At 43.9% G+C, this 21430-nt stretch overlaps 1 protein-coding gene across 1 annotated transcript in view; it reads left to right on the top strand.

Moving 5' to 3' along the window:
* Positions 1-21430, top strand: part of SIM1 (SIM bHLH transcription factor 1) — a 151365-nt gene that overhangs the window by 45475 nt on the left and 84460 nt on the right. The window contains exon 2 of the mRNA XM_073626994.1: positions 20818-20900. Within this exon, the coding sequence (XP_073483095.1) occupies positions 20818-20900 (83 nt within the window). The remainder of the gene's footprint in view (positions 1-20817; positions 20901-21430) is intronic.

Genomic DNA, 21430 nt, shown 5'->3' with positions numbered 1-21430 from the left:
CAATTTTGTTGATGCCGTCATACATATTGTAGTATGTATAACCAGATTTGCATATTCAGAAGGATGACAGACAAAAAAGTGTGCAGGAAAACATTTTATGTGGCACTGCTGGGCATATGCAATTGTCAATATATCTGTGAAATGTAAATTGCTCATGGATAGTAAGAAAACTGAATGTGCAGGTAGAAGCAGTGTCCCAATCTCCAGTGCCTGGTCTTAAAGAGCATTGTTACTTACAAAGCAATGTTAAGACAAGCAACAAGTCACTAATTCAACAGCGTAACATATATATATTTTTTATAGATCTGTTTAGAATTTTAATGCAGTTACCCATAAACAGACATAAAACAAATAAAAAGAACCAAAACATACAAGAGTGAAATATACAAGATGCCACCCACGCAGGGGAGTAAAGCAGGCAATTCAACTTAATCATGGTGCAGCAGCCTAGGTGACAAAAACAATAATGTTGCAGTATAGCATTTTAAGAGTTATATGAAATAACATGTAAAGCTCTATTAAGCATTAAAAACGGTATAGTTCCAGGGATGACCCCATCAGAGGCAGACACTTAAATTATCACACAATCAGGAACACTTATGGGTAACCAGGATATCAAAGCAGTGGAAGGTTCTTCTAACCATTGTGACCAAACTCATTCATATTTAGCAGGGCACCCCCTGTTGGTATGACTATCTTTATATAGTGAAAGATTGTTGGCGACCAATTGCTTCCAAAAAGGGATAGATAAAAAGGCCTGTTTTTTCCAAAGTATCCTTATGGCCTTTCTGGCATAAAAGAATAGGAGACTGGCTAGAGTTCTCTCTGCTACTCTTGAAATGAGATTTTCTACTAGCCCAAGTAGGCTGACTTTGATGGTCACAGGTAGAGGAGTCGGTATTACGGAATTGATGATATTGAGCACCTCCTCCCAGTACCCAGTGATTATGGGACATGTCCGAAAAATGTGGGAAAAATCTCCTGGGGCTTGCTCACATCTCCAGCAGTCCTGAGAATGGAATTAGTTCATTTTATGGAGTCCAGAGGGAGTGTAGTAGGTTCTATGTAGTCTCTTGAATAGTATGAGTCTATCAAGGAGGGAAACTAGGGCACGGAATGGTAAGTCAGTTGGTACCAATATTCAAAAAAGGTCAGAGACATATTCCTGGAAATTACAGGCCAGTCAGCGTAACATCAATAGTGGGTACTTAGACTGGTCTGAAGTGGTAAGTGGGGTACCTCAAGGCTCTTAAGACCAATTCTGTTTTATTTATTCATAAAGGATATAGAGGATGGGATAAAGAGCTCAATCTCAGATTTTGCAGATGACACAAAAATAACTTCACATCAGGATATAAAAATTTTACAGAAAGACCTGAACAAAATAAAGGAGTGGGCATCTACATGGCAAATGAGGTTTACTGTGGGGGGATGTAAGGTAATGCACTTGGGGGATAAAAACGTAAATGCAAACTACTCACTAGGGGGAGAACCTCTGGGGGAATCAAGAATGGAGATCCTAGTAGAAGACAGACTGAGCAATAACATGCAATATCAAGCTGCAGCTACCAAAGCCAGCAGAATTTTAGCATGCATAAAAAAGGTATAAAGATATACTCCAGAGATAAAACTATAATCCTGCCACTTTATAAAACTCTGGTTAAGCCAAATCTGGAGTTTACTGTTTAGTTCTGGTCACCAGTCCTCAGAAGGGATGTGCTGGAGCTGCAGAGAGTCCAAAAAGGGCAGCGCAATTAATAAGGGGATTGGAGGACCTCAATTTACGAGGAAAGACTACAAGCACTGAGTTTATTCTTTTTTTTTTAACAAACAGGTGTGCTTTATTGTATCACAAGGAAGAAGGTTACATAATACCTCTTGACATAATTCAGAGCATTACATGACAGATAAGCATGAGCAATCGCATAGCAGTGTCATACATGTGCAGGAGGTGAAACATCAGTACATGTCAACGTTCTAGACAAAATGATCACAGAGAAAAGTACCTCATGTATCTGGGGATTACCCCTCCCTCCCCCCCACATAATACATGAATCCACCGTGGCCCTCTAAGATGAGAGCCAAGGTGTCCACACTTTCTCAAATTTCCATGGACAACCTCGATTGATATATGTGATTCTGTACATAGGTATAACTGCTTCAATCTGTGCCTCCCAGGCCGATACGGTCGGGGGTGAGGGGTCTGTCCACTTCATCAGTATCTCCCTCTTGGCATAATAAAGTAGAAGGGAGATAAGCAATTTTAAATGATAGGCTCTTTGTTCATTGTCATGAATCCCGAGAAGGGCCAACTCCGGAGTGATTGGTATGGATATTTGCAACCTGGAATTTATCTCTGCAAATATTGCACACCAATATGTTGCTATCAATGGGCATTCCCAAAACATGTGGAAAAAAGTTCCAATATGACACTTACATTTGTTACACATAGGGTCTCTGTCAGGGAATATGCGATGGAGCCTCTGTGGGGTGTAATAAGTCCTATGTATAAATTTGACCTGGATTAACTTATCCCTGGATGCAATCACCAATTTAGGGCCATTATCTAGACATTCCTCCCAATCCTCTCTGTCTAATGATGGAATGTCGGTGTGCCAACTGTCCCATAATTTTGCTATTTTAGGAGAGTCCCTACCCAGGAGTACAGCATACAAGGTGGAAAGGGGCCTAGAGACATCTCCAGACGCCAATAGCTCCTCAATGGGATCTGCTTGAAGCAAAGGTGTCTGAGGAAACTGAGCCCGTGCCGCATGTCTTAGTTGAAAACATCTAAACCTCATCCCTCTGGGCAGCTGGAATTTATTCATAATTTCGGTGATAGAGAGCAAATCCCCTCTGGGCATAATTTGTTCTATAGTTGTAATGCCGAACCTGGCCCAAAGCTGTGGGTCAGGCACAGTCCGGAAGTGTTTAAGAGCTGGATTTCCCCATAGCGGGTTCGCTGGCGATAACTGACCCGGAGAGAGGAATCTACGTCTTGCGGCCACCCACACCCTCCACGTCGCCCGAGTGGGCCCAGGAACTCGCGTATACGCACCCGGTCCTCGATAGGGAAAGTTACGTAGATCAGTAAGGGAGCCCAAATAGTTTGCCTCAAGGCAGACTGCCGCATTCATTTTAGAGCCCTGAAACCACCAGTAAACCGACACCAACATAGCCGCCCAGTAGTATACCTGAAAATTGGGGAGGGCTAATCCTCCAAAACAGGTAGGTAGCCACAAGGTGGAGCGCGCCAATCTGGGGTTCCCACCCCTCCAAATAAAAGTACCCACCAGACCACCAACCTCCCTAAAAAATGAAGCAGGGACCCACACCGGGGAATTTCTAAAAACATAATTGAATTTAGGAAGCATCATCATCTTAATGAGGCCGATGCGTCCCAATAGATTTAAGGGCAAGTCAGCCCAGGCCAAACACTTCGCACGCAACATACTCACGATGGGGCTCAAATTTTTAATTATAAAGTCTGATGGGTTTTTCGTGATCACTATCCCCAAATATTTAAACTCCGTCACCCACTGTAGTGGGGAGGATGATGGCCCAGAGGCAGCTGCGTCGTCCAGAGGGAACAGTACTGATTTGGTCCAGTTAATCTTTATACCAGATAACCCCCCAAAGTTGTCAAAGATTTTCAATGCCGCAAGGAGAGACGGGCCCGCATCATTCAGGTATAGAAGCGCGTCGTCCGCGTACAGGGACAGCCGCTCTTCCAGCAGACCCACCCGCAAGCCCAGGACATCCGGAGCACTCCTGACTGAGATTGCCAGTGGCTCCAACGCCAGAGCGAACAGGCTGGGGGAGAGCGGGCAGCCCTGCCTCGTGCCGCGGAATAAATCAAAGGGCTCCGAGACCCAACTATTTGTACGGACCCTAGCTCTGGGAGCCTGATACAACAATCGAATGCCATGTATAAACTTAGGGCCAAACCCAAATCTCTGTAATACCAGCCACAAATAGTTCCACTCCACAGAATCAAACGCCTTTTCGGCGTCGAGAGAGGCTACAACTCTGGTCCCTACGTTGTCATGTGGAATGGTAAGATTGAGGAAGAGACGCCTCAGATTGATATCGGTTCCCTTGCCAGGCATAAATCCGGTCTGATCTATACCGATCAGGTCTTCTATGACGTGAGATAAGCGGATAGCCAGAACTTTCGCAAAGATCTTGGCGTCTACATTAAGTAGCGATATTGGCCTGTACGAGGCACAGTCTAGCGGATCCTTACCCGGCTTGGGAATCAACACAATTACTGCCTCGTTCATGGACTCTGGTAAAGATTCTAGGGCCATAAAATTAAATAATAGCGAGGTTAATTTAGGAGCTAGAATTTCGCTGAAGTTGGAATAAACTTCAGATGGTAGGCCATCTGCCCCAGGAGCCTTCCCCCCCTTGAGATGTCCCATAGCGACCTGAATCTCCTCTAGCGAGATATCCTTCTCCAATTCTTCCCTGGCTTCCGCTGTTAAGTTAGGGATGGACAATGAATCTAGAAACCTGACCAGGTCTGAGTCAGACGCCTCAGACCTGGAGGAGTAAACCTCTCGGAAATATTCCCGAAAACGAGTGTTAATATCCTGAGGGGGTGTGAGTAACTGGCCGGAACTGTCCCTGATTGAACCAATAGGGGTAGCTGGGATATTACCCTTAGCCAACCATGCAAGGAGTTTCCCATTTTTCCCCCCATGCTCAAACACTCTTTGGGCCGAAAAGAGTAGCGCTTTGTTCGTTTGTGCCATCCTAGCTGTGGAGAGTCTGCATAGAGCCCGTTTCCACTCCCTATATCGGTCGTCTCCTGGGTTAGCGACAAAGTCAGCCTCCAGAATAGCCGCCCGTCTCTCAAGTTCCTCCAATTCATGAGCGGAGTCACGTTTAAGGCGAGCAATACTGGTCATAAACTCCCCTCTAGCCCAAGCCTTAAAGGTGTCCCACAGCACGATCGGTGGGGCAGAATCTACATTATCCGTCCAAAAATTGCAAATGGCTGCTGTTAGGGGTTCCTGCAGTCGCTCGTCATCAGCCCAGAACTTGGACAGCCTCCAAAGCCGGGGGCCCGGGGGGGCAGTCAAAGTCAACGTCAGGCAGAGGGGCGTGTGGTCAGAGATTCCCCTGGGAAGCACAGAAATGTCTTTAACGAATTGTAAGGCAGGGCATGAGGCATATATCAGATCGATTCTAGATAGAGTTTTATGAGAAGCAGAGTGGCAAGTAAATACCTTTGAGGTCGGGTATATGTGTCTCCAGACATCAGTGAGGGCATAAAGATCAGCCCACTGTCTGAGGTCCGGAGTATCACGAGCCGACCGGTGCAACCTATCTTGTTCCACCGAGGGGGCCATGTTAAAATCTCCCAGTAAATAAACAAAAGTTGTATCATATTGTACCACAGTTTGCATGATTTCATGAAGAACATTACCGTTAGCTGGAGGGGGAATATACAATCCGACTAATACCACAGTTTTGTCATATATGTTAGCATATAAAATTACGTATCTACCCTCCTTGTCTGTCTTGACTTCCAGAAGCCTAAACGGCACTGTCTTGTGTACTAAGATGCTGACCCCACGGGCATACGTGGAAAATGTGGAGTGGTAATGTAGGCCGACCCAAGTCTTATTAAGACAAATGGTTTTGGTACCCTGCAGATGTGTCTCCTGGAGGATACAGATCTGCGGTTGGTGTTTTTGTAGGAACTTAAACACTAGGGATCTTTTCACTGCAGTGTTAAGGCCTCGCACGTTCCATGAGATTACCTTAAGTTCAGCCATTAGGTGGTAGAATTGATAGGGGTACACGGATCACCCAGCCCGAGGGATCAGCATCCGCACACTCAATTACATAAATTGTCATGCACACTCCAATATCTAGAAACCTTCCCCGTGTCGATACTCCAAAGCACATAGAAAAAAAAACAGAGAAAAACCCCCAAAGAGAAAATCTAAAGCACCTGAAACAACAAAATAGTGTTAACAAAAACAAACCTAGCATTAGACCCCACCCCCCACCCCGCATCCCCCACCCCAACCTAGGAATGCCTTGTTCCCCAAGCATCAACAAAGAAAAATAAGACCCCAAGTTCAGGGAGCGTGAACCAGTGGGTGTAGACCCTTAGTGGAGAGGATTGTCCACGTAAGGTGACGAGAGACTCCGCCGCCATTAAGAGTAAGGAGAAAATTAGCGTTCCAACCAACAAAGGTTATTTCGAACCTTCTCATTTCGGACCATTGTGGGTAAGTAGATGTGAGGATTAAATTAGCAGTACATGCAGAACATACATAATATATAAAAAATAAAAATAGAATATGTTCTCTGTTCAGGATAAATGAGGAAGACCATTCTGTAGCCCATGAAGACAGGGTATGTCAAACTCCAGGCAGTCTATCTGGCAAGGTGCTGTCTCCTGCGGTTAGCAGCTAATTGTCTCCCAGAGTGGAATTCCAGCCTTGGCATTCAAAATAAAGGGTGCATATCTCTTGCAGGTGAAAAAAGAGGAAGAAGTGAACCTGTAAAACGTATAATGGACACTAGAGTCCGCCAGTGACCCTCCTTCAGAGATTAAGGTTATCACTGAAATCTGAGCCTCCAAAAAAAGCCAAACAGGATATTGCTGCAGTAGATCAGTATAGCACAGTAAATCTTCATCTCTAAAAAAAAAAAAAAAAAAAAAACAAAAAAAAAAAACAAAAAAAAAAAAAACCCCCCCAACATCTCAGGAACATCTTGTAAAGAACAGAAAAGGTTATCCCACAGTAGACTCAAACAGTGGCAAGCTTGAGAGTAGGTATCACCTGGCATAGCCAGGGGCACAACACTTATATTGTACACCGACAGGGAATACAAAAGGCACAACGGGTGCAAGGTTAAATCCCCTGTTGATATTTAAACAATCAGCGGCCAATAGTCAGAGCGGAAGTGCAGAGAAGCATTTTGCAGCGTTTAACTATTAGGGGGCAATGATTCCAGCCATGTGTTAGCATCCCTGGGGGAAGTAAAAAATCTGGTGGTTTCCCCGTCTTGAACCCTCAATCGTGCTGGGAACAGAACACTGTATCGAATGCCCTTAAGACGCATGGCAGCCTTCACTTGGTCAAAGGAGCGTCTGAGCCTTTGAGTTTCAACAGAGTAGTCAGGGAAGATAAGTAGCTTGTTATTTTGATGACGTATTTCTCCCTGCACTCTAGCAGCCCGTAGCACCTCATCCCTGTCACGAAAGTTCAGAAACTTTAGGATAAATGTGCGTGGTGGTGCTCCAGGAGGGCCCGGCTTGGGAGGGATCCGGTGAGCCCGCTCCACCGCATAGAAAGGTGAAAATTGAGCCCCTGGCAGGAGGGAACGCAGCAGGCCTTCAATAAACTCCGTCGGACATTTCCCCTCAGCTCCTTCCGCCAGACCTACAATACGGAGGTTGTTCCTCCTGTTACGATTTTCCGCATCTTCGGATTTATATTCCAGTGCTCTAATTTTGGTTTGCAGGGCCCTTAAATCTGTTCCATGAGACTCTACAGTGTCCTCCACTTGCCCCAGGCGCTGTTCCGCAGCAGAAAGTCTGCCCCTAATTTTATCCATGTCTAGCCTTATTAGACCAACATCTAATTGCACAGCATCTACCTTGGAGGTAAGGGTAGTAAGGGAGGCTTGGCAGTTTCCTATAGCCGCCAGGACATCCGCCAGGCCCGGCTGCGTGGAAGGGGACTGCTCCGGCTGTTCCGTCTGGGACGCCATGTCACCACTGGTGCGCCTCCCGGACCCCACGCGGCCCACACAGGCCGCCCCTGTCTCCACCAGATCGGGGGGAAATCTCAGCTGCTTACCCCTTCCTCCGGCTGGCCGTGATGATCGGCGGTGCATGTGAAGAATCCGTCAGCTTGGAGACCTGCTGCTGATGCCGCTCAAGGAATCCCCCACAAGTGAGTGCCAGGGGTGGATGTGGTCCCAGGTGTAGCAAAATGGCCGCTGCCCCAGAGACCAGGACGGGGCCTCAGACCCTCCAACCAGCAGCTACAGGGTGCAAAAATGCTGTGGCAGTGCCCACAGGTAGTCCGGTGGCCAGGGCAGGTAACCAGGGGCCCCCAGAGAGCAAGCTGTGGCAGGGAAATGAATACAAGCTGCCGCCGGGTGTAGCAAGATGGCCGCCGCTCCAGGCAGCAGGCCGGGGCCTCAGTCTCTCCAGCAAGCTGCCACAGGGCTTAAAGTTACTATGGCAGTGTCTACAGGTGGTCCGGTGGCCAGGGCAGTCAAACAGGGGTCTCTGGGGAGCAGGATGTGGCCAGAAACTGTGTCAGGGCCGCCGCCGGGTGCAGCAAGATGGCCGCCGCTCCACGGACTAGGCCGAAGCCGCGGCCTGTCCTACAAGCAGTCCCCGGGCGGGGAAATCCAGCGATCGCGGCCGCGGATGGCACTCCAAAAGGCCAGATTACCTTGATGGCCAGTCAGGAAGCAGGATAGGCTTGCTGATCACCGCAATTAGGTGAGGATCGCCCGGATTTTGGGAGGATTGTGTTCTGGAAGCGGAGCTCCTTCTAAACGCGTCCTACCCCATCACTCTCCAGGCCACGCCCCACTGAGTTTATTCTTGCTGGAGAAGAGACACTTTAGAGGGGACATGATAACGATTTACAAATACCTCAATGGTGATCCCAGCGTAGGAAAAAAATGATTCAGTTACAGGGAGTGTAAGAGGACACAGGGCCACACAATGAGATTGGAGGAGAAGCGGTTTAACCTTAAGCTGCGCAGGGGGTTTTTACTGTCAGGGTGATTAGAATGTGGAACTCTGTCCAGTTGCAGAGCATCCCTCTGTCACTGAGCTTTCAGAGAACCCAAGTGCAACTTTTTAAAAATCTATCAGTATTCAAAATATTCGTAAATTGTAATAATGCATTTACAGCGCTGTTGTGTGGCATAGTTTTGTACAACACCAAGATATTAATGCAGCCAATAGGCCGCTTTTTACAAAATGCCAAAAGTACTAATTTTCACAGCTGAATAATTGACAATGAGAACAATAGTTTAAAAATAAATATTTAATATAGGGTGCTTCCATGACACTTGTGTCACAAAGCATGAATTTTTCCAAAGAGAAAGAGTGGATGCTTTCAAATGGCCTGTTTCTAATTGAAAGTCTATTAAGAGCTGTACACATAGGGGATTGGGGAAGGAATGAGTCATTCCTCTAAGTATTCAGCTTTGTGTGTAATTTGAGCTAATGCTCAAACATGGGGACAACACACAAACTGCATATACAAATATTGTCCCTGGTAGGCATGAAAGCCAGTGTCATAGTGTTGGAGTGCTAACTAGGGATGAGCCGAACACCCCCCTGTTCGGTTCGCACCAGAACATGCGAACAGGAAAAAAGTTCGTTCGAACATGCGAACACCGTTAAAGTCTATGGGACACGAACATGAATAATCAAAAGTGCTAATTTTAAAGGCTTATATGAAAGTTATTGTCATAAAAAGTGTTTGGGGACCTGGGTCCTGCCCCAGGGGACATGGATCAATGCAAAAAAAAGTTTTAAAAACGGCCGTTTTTTCAGGAGCAGTGATTTTAATAATGCTTAAAGTCAAACAATAAAAGTGTAATATCCCTTTAAATTTCGTACCTGGGGGGTGTCTATAGTATGCCTGTAAAGGGGCGCATGTTTCCCGTGTTTAGAACAGTCTGACAGCAAAATGACATTTTGAAGGAAAAAACTCATTTAAAACTACTCGTGGCTATTGCATTGCCGACAATACACATAGAAGTTCATTGATAAAAACGGCATGGGAATTCCCCAAAGGGAAACCCCGAACCAAAATTAAAAAAAAAAAATGACGTGGGAGTCCTCCTAAATTCCATACCAGGCCCTTCAGGTCTGGTATGGATATTAAGGGGAACCCCGGCCAAAATTAAAAAAAAAAAATGACGTGGGGTTCCCCCTAAATTCCATACCAGACCCTTCAGGTCTGGTATGGATTTTAAGGGGAACCCCGCGCCAAAAAAAAAAAAAAACGGCGTGGGGTCCCCCCAGAAATCCATACCAGACCCTTATCCGAGCACGCAACCTGGCAGGCCGCAGGAAAAGAGGGGGGGACGAGAGTGCGGCCCCCCCTCCCTCCTGAACCGTACCAGGCCACATGCCCTCAACATTGGGAGGGTGCTTTGGGGTAGCCCCCCAAAGCACCTTGTCCCCATGTTGATGAGGACAAGGGCCTCATCCCCACAACCCTGGCCGGTGGTTGTGGGGGTCTGCGGGCGGGGGGCTTATCGGAATCTGGAAGCCCCCTTTAACAAGGTGACCCCCAGATCCCGGCCCCCCCTGTGTGAAATGGTAAGGGGGTACATAAGTACCCCTACCATTTCACGAAGAAAGTGTCAAAAATGTTAAAAATGACAAGAGACAGTTTTTGACAATTCCTTTATTTAAATGCTTCTTCTTTCTTCTATCTTCCTTCATCTTCCTTCATCTTCTGGTTCTTCTGGCTCTTCTGGTTCTTCCTCCGGCGTTCTCGTCCAGCATCTCCTCCGCGGCGTCTTCTGTCTTCTTCTCCTCGGGCCGCTCCGCACCCATGGCATGGGGGGGAGGCTCCCGCTCTTCTCTTCTTCTTTTCTTCTCTTCTTCTCTTCTTCATTTTCTTCTCCGGGCCGCTCCGCAATCCATGCTGGCATGGAGGGAGGCTCCCGCTGTGTGACGGCGCTCCTCGTCTGACAGTTCTTAAATAACGGGGGGGCGGGGCCACCCGGTGACCCCGCCCCCCTCTGACGCACGGTGACTTGACGGGACTTCCCTGTGGCATTCCCCGTGACGTCACAGGGAAGTCTCGTCAAGTCACCGTGCGTCAGAGGGGGGCGGGGTCACCGGGTGGCCCCGCCCCCCGTTATTTAAGAACTGTCAGACGAGGAGCGCCGTCACACAGCGGGAGCCTCCCGCCATGCCAGCATGGATTGCGGAGTGGCCCGGAGAAGAAAAGAAGAAAAGAAGAAGAGAAGAAGAGAAGAAAAGAAGAAGAGAAGAGCGGGAGCCTCCCCCCCATGCCATGGGTGCGGAGCGGCCCGAGGAGAAGAAGATAGAAGACGCCGCGGAGGAGATGCTGGACGAGAACGCCGGAGGAAGAACCAGAAGAGCCAGAAGAACCAGAAGAACCAGTAGATGAAGGAAGATAGAAGAAAGAAGAAGCATTTAAATAAAGGAATTGTCAAAAACTGTCTCTTGTCATTTTTAACATTTTTGACACTTTTTTCGTGAAATGGTAGGGGTACTTATGTACCCCCTTACCATTTCACACAGGGGGGGGCCGGGATCTGGGGGTCACCTTGTTAAAGGGGGCTTCCAGATTCCGATAAGCCCTCCGCCCGCAGACCCCCACAACCACCGGCCAGGGTTGTGGGGATGAGGCCCTTGTCCTCATCAACATGGGGACAAGGTGTTTTGGGGGGCTACCCCAAAGCACCCTCCCAATGTTGAGGGCATGTGGCCTGGTACGGTTCAGGAGGGAGGGGGGGCCGCACTCTTGTCCCCCCCTCTTTTCCTGCGGCCTGCCAGGTTGCGTGCTCGGATAAGGGTCTGGTATGGAATTTAGGGGGAACCCCACGTCATTTTTTTTTTTAAATTTTGGCCGGGGTTCCCCTTAATATCCATACCAGACCTGAAGGGCCTGGTATGGAATTTAGGGGGACTCCCACGTCATTTTTTTTTTTAAATTTTGGTTCGGGGTTCCCCTTTGGGGAATTCCCATGCCGTTTTTATCAATGAACTTCTATGTGTATTGTCGGCAATGCAATAGCCGCGAGTAGTTTTAAATGAGTTTTTTCCTTCAAAATTTCATTTTGCTGTCAGACTGTTCTAAACACAGGAAACATGCGCCCCTTTACAGGCACACTATAGACACCCCCCAGGTACGAAATTTAAAGGGATATTACACTTTTATTGATTGACTTTAAGCATTATTAAAATCACTGCTCCTGAAAAAACGGCCGTTTTTAAAACTTTTTTTTGCATTGATCCATGTCCCCTGGGGCAGGACCCAGGTCCCCAAACACTTTTTATGACAATAACTTGCATATTAGCCTTTAAAATTAGCACTTTTGATTTCTCCCATAGACTTTTAAAGGGTGTTCCGCGGCATTCGAATTTGCCGCGAACACCCCAAATTGTTCGCTGTTCGGTGAACTTGCGAACAGCCAATGTTCGAGTCGAACATGAGTTCGACTCGAACTCGAAGCTCATCCCTAGTGCTAACCAACATACTGTCTGCTCATTTATGAAATGATCAGAAAAAAATATATAGATATATGAGGACCCATCTGCTGCATGTATACAATTCTTGTCCTGTATGCAATGTATGTATATATCACCTAGGCTGAAAGACCCAGCCAACACTTACACACTAAAACACCTTTATTCATGAAACACACCCATTTAATATACATATTTTTCACTCTAGGCAATGCAATAGGGCCAATGTAAAACAATTTAAAAACAACATTTACATTTCCAACTTTCTGGATCTCCTTTGGTTGCGATTCATTGATGAAAATACTTCATATTGCTAAGTTGGTACAGGCATGCATTGAATAGATATCTCCAGCACCAGTGGTATTTTGGGCTAATATTGACTGACCGGAATAATACAATACAATCAACTATGCCCCGAGTATGATCTGTTCTTATGTGAAGGTGTGGCAGAAAATATAATGCTCATCATCAAGTTGTCCAGGTGAAATTATCTGGATCGCAAAACAGTGCTCTAAAGTCTACCATAAGGGCCTTTACATTTTGCTGGTATTGCGTAGGATAAATGGCCAATCAGACCTGAAAATGTCATTTGTCAACATTGAATGCTGCTAATTTTAGGTGATTTCTGCCAATTGTTGGTCCAGTTTTTTCCCTAGAACGTTGATTAACAGTGTATATACTTACATATGCATTGAATGGTGTAGACCCATAAGCACTGCACAGAGGCACATGTGTGACACTAGCTTATCCTTGCTTAAGCATCTAAAATGAATGGAATCACCTTTGAAAAATATAAAGACCAACAGACCAACTTTCTAACAACTGACACTAGTCTGATTGCTCATTGTTCATCCTACTTTGTCAATTGTCATATAATAGTATAGCAATTTTTTGGACCATAAAATTGTTGGTATAGCTGTGACCTCTGAATTTTCCAGTCACATTTTTTATGAATAAACATGCATACTTGTATTTTCTGCGTATACATGTTTATGTGCTGTGAAAACACTTATGTTGTAGATTTAAAATTGGTTACATATAGCATTCTTGGGTCTCTACGTATCCCAGTATATATAAAAAAAAAAAATAGAAAAGAGAAAATATTTGAATTTTGAAAGAAAGTTAAATATTGTTTCCCCCATATGATGACAATGACAGTGCACCCTTGCTTATCCGTCTAAAGATGCATTAATAAGATATGTTTATATATGAGATTGAATATGAAGTTTCAAGAATAAGTGCATGATAATTAATATCATTTTGGGGTTGGTTTATTAAAGAAATAGAGACTACTCACTAAGAAAAAATGTATGTTCACTTTGGAAAATGCAGTTAAGCTTAGTAATTATTCACTTAGCTTAGTGCATACGATGAAACTGTTTGCTCAAGGCAGTCCATAGATGGTGCAAATTTCTTTCCTGCAACCAAGGGTTGCAGGAAAGAAATTCACATGATTCCCCCATCAGCACAGACAGTGCTGACAGGGGAATCCCTCCTTGTGAGCAATTGTCTTCTCTCAGCAGGGGGACAAGAGAAGCCACCCCCCCCCCGCTGGGAGAAGACACTGATTATCGCTAGCAGCTCGATCAACTTGGTACATTCAGCCTGACCATTAATGGTTCAAATCTCGGCTGGTTCCTGCTGAGGCAGCCAAAATTTAAACCCTGTATGGCCAGCCTTAATTATCCAATTACATGCAACCAAAAGTCCTGTTTTTTTCTTTTCCTTGCTCATTATTTGGTATTTTATGGGGTTGTTTCCCCAGGTAGGTAAAAGATCTGTTTGCAGAGTGAATGTTAGTGAATAAGATGAAGCTGTGTTCACTTTAAATGTCCAATCATTTTCAGTAAGAAACACAATTTTTTCTAGCACATAAGTGGGTAATCAAATTGAACGCAGCTTTACCTAATTCACTAACATTCACTTTGAACAGGAAACATTCTATTTGCTAGGTACAACCCCTATGTGGACACACGTTCACTTTATTTATTAAGTGTAATGATAATTCACTTTGCCAAGTGAACAATCTCTATTCCCTTGGTAAATTAGCCAAATTAGGTTGATAGGTAAAGCCGACCTTCTGCCAAAAATGAAACTTATCCCAATATTCTTCCTCCCCTCCAGCCTCTAACTAAATTTCAGTTTGTTTGCTGATGGTACCCACACTTAAGCCTTGTACACATGATTAGATTTTCGGCAGACAAAGCATCAGACTTTTGTCTGAAGGGCGTGTGCAAGGAACTTATCTTGCATACAAACGGTACACAATTGTCAGCCAACAAACACAAACATAGTGATGTACTACGTGGAATTTCAGCTCTTGAGCACCACCCTTTGGGCACCTTCTGCTAATGTCGTGTTTGGTGAGCATTGATTCTAAGCATGCATGTTTGTACTTTGGGCTTTTGTGTGAGAGACTTGTGTACACACGATACGAAAATCTGACAACAGACCGTTGTCTGCCGAAAATTTACTAGCCTGCCATCCAACATTTGTTGGCAGAAAGTTGGACAACAATTGTCTGAAGGAGCATACTAACAGTGGGATTTTAGGCAAACAGTCTGTCATCACACAATTCCCTGCCGAAAATCTGTGTGTACGAGGCTTAACTTCCTTGTTTCTTGCCTAGATGATAATGACATTGCCTTGGCCTGCTTCGCTCTCCTGCAGCCTCCTGTGGGTAATGTCACATATTATTATTATTATTATTATAATATAGGTTTTATATAGCACCAACAGTTTGCGCAGCGTTTAACAAAATAAAGGCAGACATTACAGTTACATTACAATTTGGTACAAGAGGAATCAGAGGGAGAAGCTCTGGAGAAATCCTGGAGGCGAGCATGGGAGGAGGTGACAAGGGAGCTAGAGAGCAGGAGGTCTTGGGAGGACCTAAGAGAGCGCCTTGGTTGGTATTTTAGGACTAGTTTACTGATGTAGCTGGGCGCAGAGTGATGGATGGCTTTGTAAATTACTGTTAGTACTTTGAATTTTATTCGTTGGGTGAGTGGAAGCCAGTGGAGGGATTGGCAGAGAGGGGTGGAGGACACTGAATGGTTGGTCAGGTGGATGAGTCTTGCATTCATTATGGATTGAAGGGGGGATAGTCTATGTAAAGGTAATCCAATGAGGAGGGAGATGCAGTAGTCGAGGCGAGAGATAACTAGGGAGTGAATTAGAAGCTTGGTGGTGTCATTAGTTAAAAAGGAGATATTCTGGAGATGTTGCGGAGGCTAAGGCGGCATGATTTGGACAGGGATTGTATGTGGGCCTGAAAGGACAGTTCAGAGTCTAAGGTTACCGCTAGCACCCTGGAATGTGGGGATGGACTGATAGATGTGCCATTGATCTTGACAAATTAGTCAGGGGAGGGTGCGCGTGGGGGAGGAAGTATTAAGAGCTCAGTTTTAGATTCAGAGATAGATTTGGGTGTCATCAGCATATAAATGCCATGGCTATCAGCTGACCCAGGGAGGACGTGTAGATCGAGAATAGTAGAGGTCCAAGGACAGAACCTTGGGGGACCCCAGTGGTAAGAGGAGTTGGAGAAGAGGAAGTGGAGTTGTAAGTGACACTGAAGGTGCGATGAGATAGGTAAGATTCTAACCAATGGACAGTTCAGCCATGGAGACCAAACAAATTGAGTTTTTTGAGGAGGAGGGGGTGGTCAACTGTATCAAAGGCAGCAGAAAGGTCCAAGAGTAAGAGTGTGGAATAATGACCGTTAGTTTTGGCTGTTAGTAAGTCGTTTGTGAGTTTTAGGAGGGCAGTTTCTGTGGAGTGCTATGGGCGAAATCCAGACTGAAGGGGATCAAAAAGGTTATTCTCAATGAGGTGGTCGCTCAGTCGCTTGTAGACTAAATGTTCAAGGAGTTTGGAGGCAAAAGGGAGTAAAGAGATGGGTCTTAGGTTGTTAAGATCGGTGGGGTCTGAGGCCTTTTTTGGTATGGGAGTGACTAGCGCATGTTTTAGAGGGTTGGGGAAGATGCCATTAGAGAGTGAGAGGTTGAAGATATGAGGTAAGGAGTGTAGGATTGAGTCAGATGGTGACAGTAGTATTTGAGAAGGAACGGGGTCCAGGGGGCAGGAGGTTAGGTGGGCATTAGAAAAAAGTTTAGTGACTTCCTCTATAGTAGCTGGTTTAAAAGAGGGATGTATTGATTGTGCAGGAGGACAAGGAGTGTAAAGTGAGCAGAGATCTTGAGACGAATTGTCTCAATCTTATTTTTGAAGTGATTAGCAATCTCCTGGGCAGTGAGTAAGTTAGTGGGTGGGGGTAATGGAAGACGAAGTAGAGTGTTAAAGGTAGAAAACAGTTGACGGGGACTGCGTGAGAGGGTGTTAATGAAAGTGATAAAGTGGGTCTGTTTGGCAGTGTGCAGGCAGGAATGGTATTTTTGGAGGGCAGATTAATATTGGCTGAAATCTTGCTGTAACTTAGTTTTACGCCACAGACACTCAAGAGCGCGGCTACATTTTTTGAGGCTTCTGGTATTGTCTGTCTGCCAGGGTTGTAGCGGTCGGGGCCTGATTCTGTGCATAGTGAGGGGGGGCGAAGGTATCCAGGGTGGATGACAGTGAACTGTTGTAGACAGAAGTGGCCAAGTTGGGGCAGGACAAGGATGAGAATTTGTCGTAGAGACAATCTGTAGCAGAAAAAAGAAGAGAAGGGTTAAGATGGCGAAGGTTTCTATGGGTAATAGTTTGGTAGTTGGAAGGCAAGGAGGAGGCAGACAAGGAGAGAGTGAAACTAATAAGATGGTGATCAGAGAGAGGAAAAGGAATATTGGAGAGGTTGTGCAAAGTGCATAGGTAGGAGAATATGAGGTCAAGGCAGTTGCCAAGAGAGTGAGTAGAAGCGCTTGTCCATTGTTTTAGGTCAAACGAGGAGGTTAGGCTCAGCAGCTTAGAAGTAGCGGGAGTGTTAAAATTAACAGGGATGTTAAAGTCACCAAGAATGATTGTTGGAATTTCAGAAGAGAGAAAGTAGGGTAGCTAAGCAGAGAAGTCATCAAGGAAGTTTAATACTGGTCCAGGGGGCAGATAGATCACAGCAATTCTCAATGAAACTGGAGAAAATAGATGAATACAGTGAGCTTCAAATGTGGAGAGGGACAGAGAGGGGGTGGATGAAGCTGAAAAGTGCTTTGAGGGGATAGGAGGATTCCAACACCACCTCCTTTCCATCCACTAGGCCTGGGAGAGTGAGTCCACCATAGGAAAGAGAAGCAGGAGAAGGAAGGTCAGATTCTTTAATCTAGGTCTCAGTAATTGCAAGTAGGTTCAGGGAGTTTGTGATAAATAGGTCATGGACAATGGTGAATTTGTTACAAACAGAGCAGGCATTCCAAAGGGCACAGGAGAAGGGGAGGCTGGTTCTAGGCTGAAGAGGAATAGAAATGAGATTGTGTGGATTGCGGCTGCTATCGGAGGATGGGGGGTGCTGGGTATGTTGGCCGAAGGTAAATGATGGCGGTCCAGGATTTGGGGAAATATCTCCAGAAGTTAGGAGAAGCAGAAGGGTGAGAGAGGTGATATGGGAGTGTGACTTATGTGGGGGGACACGTACCAGTGGCCTGCAGGTTTTATTGGTATATGGGTTTAGAATTAGCAGGAGCTGATATGTGCAGTAATAAGGTGAAGACAGGAGAGAGGGTGATATATATAAACTGTGGGGTGGAGAAGATGGGTGAAGGAGTGAGAATTTAAGGAGAGAGGATGCAACTGTGAGAAGGAAAAGTAGGGAGTGCATGATACAAATACAGAGTGGTGAAATTGAGAGGAAGCCTGAATGAGAGATGAAAAAGGTTGATGGAGAATCAGGTCACCTGTAGTCTGTTTAGTGTTCTGCAGAAGTCTGTTGTGTATTTTCGCTTTGTGCATTCGCTGAAGTGCTGAGCAGAAGTGTAATACTTAATCCAATATGAATACTTTATCCAAGATGATAGTTGCCAATTCAACCCCAGCCTGTGCAAACCCCTGCCTGTGCATCTCCTAGGTAAGGCCTAAATTTGTACTGAGTTTGGGTGGGGGTATTGCGAATTAATTCGTCTGGATTGCATAGGAGGAACACATGACTAACAGAATGAACTTCTCACACCAAGGCTCACTACAAGACACAGCAAGAGAGCAGAAAGGTCAGAGCCGTAAAGATAGGAGCAGCTCATAATTTAGGTATAGACAATAAGAAAGTAAAATAAACATCACAGTGATATGGACAGAGGTAAAGAATTTGAAGGCAGCATAGATCACCAAAAGCACATACACAGAATTAGCAGGTCCCAGTTTCAATTATAGGTGGAAGATGTGGTTGAGCTGACACATACACAGAATTAGCAAGCAGGTCCCCGTTTCAATTAAAGGTGGAAGATGTGGTTGAGCTGACACATACACAGAATTAGCTTCCAGTTCCAGTTTTAATTAAAGGTCATATCCCAGGAATCTACAGAACCATCTCATGGCATTTAGCAATTTTGCACATGCACAGTAGGGGGCGACTGTGAGTAGTCAGCAAGTCACAGGCAGCTCCCAAAGCCAAGATAGCAAATCAGAGAATCTGTAGACCTGAAAAGAATATGTGAAAGAGAGTGCTGAAACCAATAGGATGGTGTGTATCTGTTTTTTAAAACTCAACAACTACAGTATTTCACGCTCCCGAGAAAAGTTCCTAAATAGTTTTAGCTTTTTTAATACTGACTTGATATGTATGACTTTTTTTAACTTTTTAATGTTGTATACAGGCATTCCCCACTTTTATGTATCCAATGGGGTTTATTTACTAAAGCTGGAAAGTGCAAAATCAGGCTCACTTCTGCATAGAAACCAATGAGCTTCCAGGTTTTATTATCAAAGCTTAATTGAACAAGCCGAGGTTAGAAGCTCATTGGTTTTTATACAGAAGTGAGCCTGATTTTGCACTTTCCAGCTTTAGTAAACAGACCCCATTGTGTACTTAAAAGTGGGGTATGCCTGTATATGTATTTTTTTTAGAAATTAAAGTCTTATTTATTTCCATTATACAACTATGTTTCCACCAGTCAGTACATAGTACTATTTTTTTATTTGCTTAAATTAATGATTTTTGTTTTTTTTCTTTTAAATAAATAGCCTGCACCCTATTCTATATGAACCTCTTTAGTGGTTAAGCATATCAGGGAAACTATTGTGTATTTCCAATAAGTACACATTATGAGTTATTAATTATACTATTTACCTGATATTTATTTTATGCACCTTTCACATTTTTACTTGTTTGCTCTTTCATGCTTTCAGGAAAATGTTACATACAGTATATAGATTTCTAGATCCCCACTTTTGTATATGGTATCAAATAAATACAGTAGCACCTTTACTGAACAGCTGCTCTGATCAAAGCAATTACAGTAAAAAATGTCTGAAAATAGTATTTTGTTCAGTAGTCTGCAGACTCACACTGAGAAAGAAGTGTTAAGCAAACCATGGTGGTATAAAACATGTGGAACACAAAGGACAGTCTGTATATGTAAAAAGCAAACATGATATTTCCATGCAATATATAATTATATTCTATACACTTTTTAATCATTAATACATAGAGATAACATGATTCACATTAAAAGCAAACATAAACGCACACAAACATTCTTAAAAACAGAAAATAAAGGTATATTATTATACATTTTTGCAAGGGTTTTTTTTACCATACCAGTAAATAAGAATGGTCATATTTATCATACTAATTCTTTCAAGTCAATTGTGCTGATTATTATTGTTAATAATTTTGTTTTGTTTTTTTGCAAGTAATAGGAAGGGTGGAGAACATTATTAAGTTATACTGAAATGTTTCTTCTTGTTTTCGTAACTCTGCTATTTACTAAATTACTTTATTTTAAGAGAAACTGTAATGATTGCAGGTCAATTTTAATTTTTTTTTTCCTTCATAAAGTTAGCTAAAGCATTACCACAACAAAAATAACTCTTTTTAGTCATGATCTCTCTCGCTCAGCTGTCCAGTAATGAACAAGTAACACTGACTACATTATATTCCATATGGATTATTAATATTTACCTGAGCAGAAAACTGAGGTAAGCAATTCTATACAAGTGACCATGTGATGACAGAGTCACTTTAATACTGTTTTCCCCCCTGGCATAATACTTCTTTTTCACTGGTCCGTGCCCCTCTTGTACTTAAGTGACTTTTTTTCATAAATGGGGGAATTATTAATAACTGGTTTACAGCCAATGAGATACATTCCTCTACTTATATAAATGTACAGCACTGAGAAGGTCATTCTGTCTAACCTCATATGAACCAGCCATGTCCTATTAAGCATCATTTAGCATTTCCATGGATATGAATATTATTCTTTTATGAGGATAAGTGCTTCTATTTCATGTAGTAGCTCATATTTCATTCACACTTGTGTCCTTAATACTGCTACTCTAGCATATAGCTGTCAAGACATGATTCACTTTACAGAAATTGAGCTAGGAATAAAATGCTCCTGTTTGCAGTGAGTTAAGGTAGCAGTTGACCTCTAGGATGCTGGAGTGCAGGACCAGCCCTCTCACCAATTCGTATGTTTGTTTTATGCATATAGGACTTGGAGAAGCCTGGGGCCATTCTAGCAGACCAAGCACCTTGGATAATGTTGGTCGAGAGTTGGGATCTCATCTTTTACAGGTACTAAATTTAGGGAAAACTACCATATCTGATTAATCATTACAAAATGTAGACCTTTCAGTGAACTTTTAATTATAACCTGGTGTAATTTATACTAGTTCACGTGCATTAGTTTTATTGAATTAGCAAGTAATGAAAACAGCTACCATATTATGAATTTTATGTTTGTATGTAACCTTTTACTCTACAGGCTTTTTGAACAATATTTTTCAATAGTAACTCATGGCAGAAAATCTGCTTTCAGTTTTTGTCAGATTGGATGAATAAAAAAATAAAAGATAAATCCCGATTGCTTAATATGGATTACTACTGCACATTGCTCTTTATTTTAAAATAAGAGATCAGCCCACCTAACCTGATATCTCATATTCTGGTAGATGCTGGTAGTTTAGTTTTTTTATCCACCAGTGAGATCATGGTGCTGGAATTCCAATATCATCCAGCAGACATTTTAGATGAGTCTTACTCTCCCTGTTGGATGTTTCCTGTATTTTATATGATGGGGAAAGAAGCAAGAGGAGACAGAAGAG

This window comes from Aquarana catesbeiana, linkage group LG04 (genome assembly GCF_042186555.1).
Source record: "Aquarana catesbeiana isolate 2022-GZ linkage group LG04, ASM4218655v1, whole genome shotgun sequence".
Classification (NCBI taxonomy): Eukaryota; Metazoa; Chordata; class Amphibia; order Anura; family Ranidae; genus Aquarana; species Aquarana catesbeiana.
This window is presented reverse-complemented; position numbering and strand designations above follow the sequence as displayed.